Source organism: Rhipicephalus sanguineus, chromosome 1 (genome assembly GCF_013339695.2).
Source record: "Rhipicephalus sanguineus isolate Rsan-2018 chromosome 1, BIME_Rsan_1.4, whole genome shotgun sequence".
NCBI lineage: Eukaryota > Metazoa > Arthropoda > Arachnida > Ixodida > Ixodidae > Rhipicephalus > Rhipicephalus sanguineus.
In genome coordinates this window covers 148,304,056-148,313,566 of record NC_051176.1, presented here as the reverse complement: position 1 = coordinate 148,313,566, position 9,511 = coordinate 148,304,056, and the positions used below count along the sequence as shown (strand labels likewise).

The 9,511-nt window shown below is 44.5% G+C and overlaps 1 protein-coding gene across 1 annotated transcript; it reads left to right on the top strand.

Moving 5' to 3' along the window:
* The first annotated feature begins 2,479 nt into the window (after positions 1-2,479).
* LOC119400070 (uncharacterized) lies at positions 2,480-8,493 on the top strand. Its single transcript, XM_037666995.2, has 2 exons — positions 2,480-2,743; positions 7,003-8,493. The coding sequence occupies exons 1-2, from the start codon at positions 2,583-2,585 to the stop codon at positions 7,337-7,339; spliced, it is 498 nt and encodes a 165-aa protein (XP_037522923.1). The 5' UTR covers positions 2,480-2,582; the 3' UTR covers positions 7,340-8,493.
* Positions 8,494-9,511: the final 1,018 nt, after the last annotated feature.

The window sequence follows — 9,511 nt, the reverse complement described above, 5'->3', positions numbered from 1 at the left end:
CGCGGGTAAAAGCTCGCGAGCGCTGACGACGAACGCGGCAGAAGCGGATATAAAACTAGCCGGCCGTCTGTCTCCGTCGCACGGAGTGCGCATGAGATAACATCTTCCCGCGTGCGGGCCTGCCGTCGATTGCTCAACAAAGAGAGAGGAAACGCCCCGCCCGTCTTTCGTAAGGAGCACGGGGCGCCAGGGGAGCGGAGGGGACCGCATCGTTCGAAGGGCGCAGTCGCTGGCGCTATCTCGAGGCATCAGGAGACGGTTCGTAAACTTGCTGCGCTCTCAACGCTTACTTCGCGTTTAGAAAACTCAGAGCACAAAAACACTTCGGTTCTGGAGTGGCCATATTCCCTTAAACCAGCGTTTTGTTGAATTACGCGAGATCGGATCCAAAAGAGTTAGCTGCTAGCCTTACTTCGTTTCACAATACATTTTTCTGGTATCGCATTCATTGCTTCGCTCTTAAGCGAAACTCAGTTTTTTTTAACCGTTAGCTATTGACCCCCGAAAGCGAGTGGCGGACGTGTAACATGGCGTAGCCGCTTCACTGTGGGCCGTCAGCGACGGGCCCGCTATAATGAGATTACATTGTTAAAAAAGCAAGCAAAAATTCGAATTGGAACCCTAGCACGTGAGCTCGAAAGGGCAGGGCCTTTTAGGGGGTATTTACCGCAGAGTGATTACGAACTCGGATGTGCCGGTGGAAGGAATTACGAAAAAGCACTTCTGGATGAAGATCCATGGATAAAGTATATCTGAGGAAAAGTGTCAAAGCGTCCCCACCGTTCGCGTGCTCTTCCATAAACGCGAAGCAAAGGAAAATTCGATATTGATATCCCAGATTTCATTCCGCGATGTGCAGAAACAGAAGTGACAGACATTTTAGCGACACGCATGTAGTTATTACTGAACATTGCTTTCCTTGCGTGCCGTGCGACGCTTGAAACGAGCTATCAGCAGAGTTTCTGGAACAGACGACGTCCACCGATGAATCGCCGTCGCACTTTCTCGCTACCGATAGGCCTAGACGTCACGAGCCTCTGCGGAGAGCGCGTTTTGCTGTCGAGCCGACTTGCAGAACAGAAGCTGCGTCGGCACTATGCATGGCATCGTGGCTTACTCGGGACGCACGCGCGAGCGCTATTTATTCAGCGGAATAGTTCTCGGTCAATGGTTGCGACTTTGGCAGCCCCAAGATCAAGCTGCCCATGTTCTGACGCGCCGGCGGTCCGATTGCTGGTGATAGACGCCCCCAAACCCGAGACTTTGGCGCAGTTTGGCGCAATTTTCGTCGATATTATCAGGATGGCGCAGTAAATGCCATTTGGCGCACTTTGTTGCAGTTGGCGCAGGAGTGGAATCACTGCTTGATCCGGATCAGATGCTGCCAAACGGTCCCTTTTAATCGCGATCCGGCCCCATCCGGTTCAAGACGATCGCGATCAAGAAATCTATACCGGAGAGGCCGGGCCTGATCGCAGTCAATTTGCGTCCATGTGACACCAGTATTAGACCTGCAGGTTTGTTACCCTATACATGGTGTTCCCGTGACGTCACAGACAGGTTCTCTGCGCTGGGTACCTCAGCGGCCACCGTGACTTTTATCTCATTAGAGAGTGTCAGTGCAGGGGAGGACACACAGTCGTTCCGTCTCTGTGTTCTTTTGTGCTCCCCCCAGCTTTCATATGTTGGCCAGCCGCGCCAAGGGTGAACACAAAGGCACGCGAGGGGGCTTCGACACTAATCTGATGTCACAGTTTCTTGCTCCGCGCCTTCGAGTAAGAGTTCACGCAACCAGGAAACTCTATGCACGCAACGTCTCAACCAGCTGATACCCGAAGATGGCGGCCACGGTGACGTCAGTGCGCATTATATATGTATATATCATGGCGTGTCTGGAAGTGCGAATTGACACTTTGCAAAAATATAACTGCGCATGCGCGAGAACATACATTTTCCAACCAAGCTGCCTCGACCACAAGCAGAATAAACTATTTTTCCATTCAACCCCTGTCTTTCGTTTCGTTCGTTTCTCAGCTCACAAGACACAAGACGTGGCATTCACGCAGTTATTTTTGATAAGCCAGCTTGTGAACGCTCCTTTCTCATTTCTGCTGCTCGCCAGTTTGCTTCCTTGCGCACTGAATCCTAGCACCTCTTATGTATGTACCTCTGGGGAGGCCCAAGTGTGTGGAGGTGGTGCGTGGGTATTGCTTGGTATTGCTTGAAGAAAGTGTTCAAAGATTGTAGGCTTACTGCAGTACGTTTTTTCCTCTTCAATGATGCCATGTGTTTGAGCCAATTTTATCAAGGGTTTTACCATGACTACACTGTAATGACAATTCGGCAAACACATGCGCATGCACGTGCGTTTGCGAATGGTGACGCACAAACCATCCAAACCCGATGGCAGATGGCAGCAGTGACCACTTCACTACAAGAACTAGCTCCATTTCCCGTCTATTCCGGAAGTGAGGTACACAGGCGTGCCGCCACCGCCGGGGGACGACTGCGGTTCCTGCCGACATCATATTGCTGCGAGTTTCGCTTTGCCCTTTAATAAACTCCCGTGAAATTGGATCAGGATGTCGACACCTGATGAAGGCACGCCAACCTTTAGACAATGGATAGCGCGGCTTCCCCCGTTCACGGCAGACAACATCTACAAAGTGTACCTGCCAATCGCCGGAGCAGTCAGCTACTGCACGTTTTCGGTCACCGTTTTCATACCGGAGCTGTTATCTAGGTAAGTTCCAAGTGTGCTCTCTGTACTCTGCCAATACAAACCTCATTTGCACAATTGTTATCCGATAGCAAAGTGTACTGCGGCTGAAAATGAGGGTTCTTGTCGATTTCTGCTAGTGACCTAGGACGCTGTTTAGCGGTCATACCTGAATGAAGCGAAAGGACGGTGACATCAGGCGATGCACGTAATTGTTATTTTTTCACGCTATCATAAGCAGGACAAACAGACACCTTTTACTTTTCCATGTTGTCGGTGAAATTTTCACGAGTATGAAGTTTTGCCCGTAGTGAACACGTCAGTTCAAGTATTGCTGTGGCAATCTATAATGCTGCAAGCGAAGACGCGGCGTAGTCTGTGCTTTGTCTGTAGCTACATATACAAAGAGGACTATTTAACATTTGCTACATTGCCTCTTTTCGGCTGAATGCTTTCTTCGGTGTTGCTCCCAACTGAATTTGCATCGTCATGTTTGTTACCCTAGTAATACGTATTGACAGATTGCTGCAGGAGTAATGTCCTAGAGCTGTCATAACCTCCAACTGAATTTAAGGCTGTTACAGTACCCGAGTGCGCAAATAAATAACAAAGTGTAAGGTAGGTAAAATTCACGCATGAATACATTAAATAAATAAATAAATAAATAAATAAATAAATAAATAAATAAATAAATAAATAAATAAATGTGGCAACAGCAGACTTGCAAGAACTAGGAATTTGCAAGTCTGGAGCACTGGACAAATGCTAAAGGTTTAAAATGCATGGGGCACCAGACAGAGGTTCCATGCAGGTTCCTGTCCAGCTCTTATGGGTATGTGACAAGTCTGTAAAAGCAAGTACACAGCATGAGCTCTGCGTACTTCATTAGATATATCTTGAGATGTTGGTGTGTAATAAGAGCCACATTGATCGTGGACACTGCTGTAAAAGCGCATGGCATGAGCTCTGTATACTTCATTGCATATGACCCGCAATGGTAGCTTAGAAGGCAACGTGTTGCACTGTGCAACTCGTGAATATGAGTTCGATTCCTGGCCTTGGCGGCTGCATTTCAATGGGGGCAAAATGCAAGAATGCCCATGTACTTGATGTACAGACATTTTAAAGAGTCTTAGGTGGTCAAAATTAATTTGAAGTCCTACACCATGCTCTGCCTCATAATCATATCATGCTTTTGGCACATAAAAATCCAAAAAGTTATTATTTATTCCTATACTATGCCATGTGTGCCAGATGTTAGTACGTAATGAGAGGCACACTGAATGTGTAAACTGTTGATTGTCAGTACCTTAAGCCCTTATTGACCCTCTTTTCCTTTCGCTAAGGGACAGCTGGTCAATAGCTTCCAGGAATGGTTGATATCCAAGCACATTATGAGTTAATTGTAGGCGTTTTACAGCCCGATACCAAGATATGATTATGAAACACGCAGTAGTGAGACTGCAGATTAGTTTGACTACATGGGGTTCTTTAATGTGCGCCTAAATCTAAGCACACGGGTGTTATTGCATTTCGTCAACGTCGAAATGCAGCCGCCATGGCCAGCAAGCAAACCTGCGGCCTCGAACTTAGCAGTGCAATAACACAGCCTGCTAAGTCACCACAGTGATTTATCACAAGTTAGTAATAGCTGACAGCAAAATTACAGAGGAAGACACTCCTACATTGGGCATCCAGCTGCAAGCATTACATCAGGGGCGTAGCCAGAAATTTTTTTCGGGGGGGGGGGTTCAACCATACTTTATGTATGTTCGTGCGTGCGTTTGTATGTGTGCGTGCCTATATACGCAAGCAAAACTGAAAAATTTCGGGGGGGGTTTGAACCCCCCCAACCCCCCCCTTGGCTACGCCCCTGCATTACATGAATGTTTGCAAGCCACACTTCAGCCACTCTTGATATGTATACATTATTGTCTTGAATTAGCGTGCTTTTCTACTTGTGGTTCTTAGCGCTGATGAATGAATTAATCAAAATTACTACTTCAGGCAGCAGTTTTATTTCACGCCAATGATTTCTTAAATGTTCTAAAAAGTGCAAAGGTTGTTATGGCAGCTACACTGCGAACTTGCCCATCTTTCAGATTTGAGCCTGGGATATGTTTTGCTCAAGGCTCATTGGCCATCTTTACTGCACCTGTATGCAGTGTGGCATGCAGGTGCTTAGTATTGAAATACATTGCCAGCACAAAGTGCTACAAAGGGTCATTAATTGTCAGTATGTGATAGTTAGGAAAAGTTGGCATATATTACTTTGAGGGTCATCTTATTGCAGCCTGCCATTGAAAGTGCGTATTATCCGCGTCAAATGAAACCCGAACACCGGCAAGCCTTCGTATGGTATAGTGCGCGCCGACCTGTCATCACCATTGACAGGCGCACGCATACGATTTGACCGCACTGCGCATATGCGCGCCTATCCATGGTGATAACTGGACGGCGTGCACTATACCGTTGCGAAGGCTTGCCAATGTTCGGGTTTCATTTGACGCTGATAATACTTTGTGCCATGTTAACATACATACAATATCATCTCGAGCTTCAAAATTTTTACATTAATCATTTAAAATTGCCCTTCTAGCGCGTGTGACAACCTTTTTATTGAAGGAATGCCATTCTCCTCACTCCAGCTAGAACTTTCTCATGAGCTTGTGTCTTCTTTCCCAAGTATCTTTTACATAATCTCAGTGAGAAACTTTGTTTACTCCAGTACTCCCTGATGGTATTGTTACTAGTATGTTTCAAACTAAAGATAACAAACCTGGATGAAGTGAATTGTTCTATATATTGAATCCACAAAACTTACTGAGCGGTGCTCTTGTGATATAACTAGTGCGTAAGGAATTGGATATTGGACATACTGAACGCGGAGCGTCTGTTGCCAACACTATAAAGCCACTTGCATGCCGTAAATGTTACCTGTTTACATTACCTGTTTTTAAAATTGTTTTTTGGTTTGTTTTCAAGCATACATGCGAGAATGCTTGGGAGAATATAAGAAGCATGTTGAAGAGAAATGCTGCCGAACCACCATTTTTTAGTAATGCTGAGAAACCATTTAGGGCACATGCTAAAATTACCCCCAACTACACTCGTTTTCATGTATGTTCATTAACCACAGTCAGAGAGCCCACACCATTACTCACTGAGAGTTCTTTTGGTGGGTATTGAATAAGTGTTAAAGGTCATTGGTTTTGGAACCTTTGGAGACCGCAGGCCCAGTCTGCTGACTTCTTGGCACTGGTGTCACGTGCACACCCACAAGCAGTTTTTTTTGGAGAAGTGGAAAGTGCCACATGTGTGAGCATAGGAAACAGCAATGCTTTATGGCTCTGTGATGATACTTCACTTAAAATATTGATGCATTGTTGAGTATATGGCACTACAGGACAACATACCTGTACGCCTATAATCAAATGACCAAATGAATCTAACGGACAATTAAGCCAAGTTCACCAATGCCACTCGTAGCTGCCTCGGATATGAGTGGCGCTGGCGAACACTCCCCGGGATTACGTGCACAGAAATATCCAACAAAGTGGTTCGGGAAGTGCCTTCTATCGTAGCTCAATTGGTAGAGCATGGGACACTTAATTCGAAGGTTGTGGGTTTGGATCACACTGAAGGAAAAATGCTTTTTCGTCCACTCTAATTCCTTTCTATGTATGCCATAATTATTACACTACAGTTGAAAACAACAAATAATGTCTACTATACTTTCCTTGGCTTAGTTGTCTGTTGGATTCATTTGGTTGTGTCTAACAAAGAAACGAGCCCCTCGAAAAAATTCTTCTTTCGTATAATCAAATGAGGTATCATTACACTATAGTGGCTGCATAATGTCAATAAATGACCCTTTGAATAGAGTTCATCAAAGCACAAAATAACAAACTGTAGTGTATATCATACACAAATACTAGTCTCCCACATATCTGTGCACTCCAAATAATACATAATCTGATATTCACTTAATCTGTGCAGCTATCCCTGTACCTGTCTGTGAACAGCATTACGATAGCATATGCCTTCATGATAACACCACACTGCAAGGCTGCTGCATATTGTGATTATGGCACTTAACAGCTGACAGTCCATGTATTAATGCCTTTTGTTTTGGTATATCGTATTTCGTTCAAATTCTCCCATTTCATTTCACATTTGATGCATGAAAGGCTTGTTATTCTTTTACCAGGTTAAATTCCTCAACAGTTGTGTTTGTGGATGTACATGTGTGCTTTCTGAATGCCTCTTCCCTCCTTGTGCAGGCTATACCCTGACCAGAGCGTGACAGTGGCAAACTGTCTTCTCTTCAATTCACATCTTGGCACCGGGCTGTATGTCTACTTTCGTCCACATATGACACGAGCTCCACCGTACCACCGCATCATGTACAGTGCCTACCAAGCAGTTCTCTTCAACTTTGGCTCAGTGCTTCTTTGGGCTGTCACGAAGTCACTCCTGCCCAACTCCAACCTCGTGCGCTCACTCTTTGCTGCCTCCACTTCAGCCTGCTTTCTTGCCATCGGCATGGAGTACCTAGAATTTCTCGACACTCCTGCGGAGGAGGATTTCTCAGCATCAGCAACCTCGCCACGCTGCTAGGGGGATGGATTGCCATCTTCCCATAGGAAACATGCACCTATACCAGCTTGAGTTAGGTTCTTGCTGGTGCCTGTCAATGCTGGCATGAGTGGGCTTTCGTACCATTAAGATGTTCCCCCGGTGAGATCTGTCTGAGAAGTCAACGTTTCTTTTTCCCTTGTTTAAGGTTCCCTGTAATCCTTAATGCATGTATCTTGCAACTGCTAGGATCTTAAGGCCATTCCCATGCTGGTATTTAGGGGCTTCATCTTGGGTCGCATAATAGATTAGTACACCTTTGTCTCATGTTGCATGCACTGTGATAGTGAGTTACTGCCTACTTTAAGAAAGCAGCAGAAATATTTTCTAATTACTGGTCATAATGTAACATTCACTTTGCAGTGCTGCACTGCAGCTCATTGAAGACAGTACTTGGGGGCAAGTTATTGCCTTAAAAACACACTGCCATGTGTTCGTGCCTAAGCATCTGGCCTTCATCCGTGACACAGAGTGTATGCAGGCAGCTGCACTAATGTGTGCTGGTTTTGGTAGCACTTAACTGTGAAAGCAAAAGTTGACAAGAACTGCCAATTCTTGAGCTTTGTTTTGCAGTACTATTACTGGGGCAAGATATGACCCCTGTTGCCAAGCTATATTGATCATCTTTTTCCAAGCTTCATGCAACTATGGCAACACAGTCTTTGCTAGTAATTCTTGCAGACCCCACATGATGCAGTTTTACTTTCTGCAGAATAGCTCGCTAGCAGATGTGGGGTCGTAAGAACTTCTGTGCTCTTGATATGGCAGTAGTGGATTCATAAACACTGTTTTGTCTAGGGTGCTTTTTACTTTTTATGGCCATTTTCTTGTTTGTCGGCAGCTCTCTAAAAAAAAACAGAACTGCTGGTTGTTTTCTTATTGGCCCTTAGTATAAAGGTCAAGAGGGTGCATTTTCCTCCAGCATGTTCTTATCACTACCAGCATTGATGGGCACTACCGTCCATATGAATGTCAATCCTGAACACATGCTTCTGTGACATTGGCTCACACCTTGAAGATTATAATTGTAGAGTTGTTCAACCTGTTGTATGTTGAATGTAGATGAGCTATACCTAGGCGATTTTGTGTAGTTGGGCAGATTACAATTTCTGTAAATAAAGCAATTTTAGGATGAAGCATGCACAGACATCTACTTGATTAAGTACTTTTACTTCGAAGGTTTTCTTCTTTCAGAAGGAATAATAAAACGGTCATATGCAGCTAAATGCAACAATTAAACTAATGGTGACAATAAAACAGAAGCAAAAAAGATTTGTTATTCTCAACCTGTGTGGGGAGTGGAGGCATGGGGGGGGGGGGGGGGGAGAGACCAGATTTACAAGGTGTCTGTTCTCAACACAAATATTATATGATGTACTAATTGGCCTTCAAACGTCATTCAAGGTAGTTGCCTTTGTAATAGCACAGATCTGCAAGCTTGACGTGGAAAAGAAGTTATAGTTTTATATTCCTTGAAATAATGTATGTTTGATAAAAAGCAATTGTGAGAAGCGTCTGTGCTTCAGTAACTATGTGTTCATGTCAGTATAACATTTGGCTTCTAGGAAGTACAAAATACTTCGTGGTGGCATGGAATAAAGAACATTAAGATATGACAAAAGTGTCTCTGTTTGTGCCAACATGACATGTGAGACCGCAACAACAGGAGAACAGCTCACCTACATTAAGACTTTACAGCACTAGCAAATATGGGCAGCTGTGAGCCACATAAATATTGCACTTGGTGGAACTTTGTGCGATTCCAGCAAAAACTGACTCTATTCATTGTTTGAAGTATGTACAGAAAAGCCTTATCTACCCTGCAGTTTTTTGTCCTTTTCGTGCTAGCAAATTCAAGGTAAAATTAAAGTCAGTTTTACACAATACATGAGCACTGAAGGTGAATGCTAGTGAATTTTTAGCAGCATCAGTTGTGTATGAACATGTACATCACAGTCCACCTGAACTTAGGTTTAGTGCTCACAGAGTAACCATTATAGTGTCCACTACTGCATATGAGGCTGTCGTAAACCAGCAAAACTATGTGGAGTTAACAGAATGAATGAAAGAAACCACGTTTATTCCACATTGGAATGCGCCGAGGACACTGCGGTGGAAAGGAAGTGGGTGTTATAGCAGAGGGAGTTAACAATG

Coding starts and splice junctions, on each gene's coding strand:
- LOC119400070 (XM_037666995.2), top strand. CDS start 2,583: ATGTCGACACCTGATGAAGGCACGCCAACCTTTAGACAATGGATAGCG. Junction 2,744..7,002: donor ATACCGGAGCTGTTATCTAG/GTAAGTTCCAAG, acceptor CTCCTTGTGCAG/GCTATACCCTGACCAGAGCG.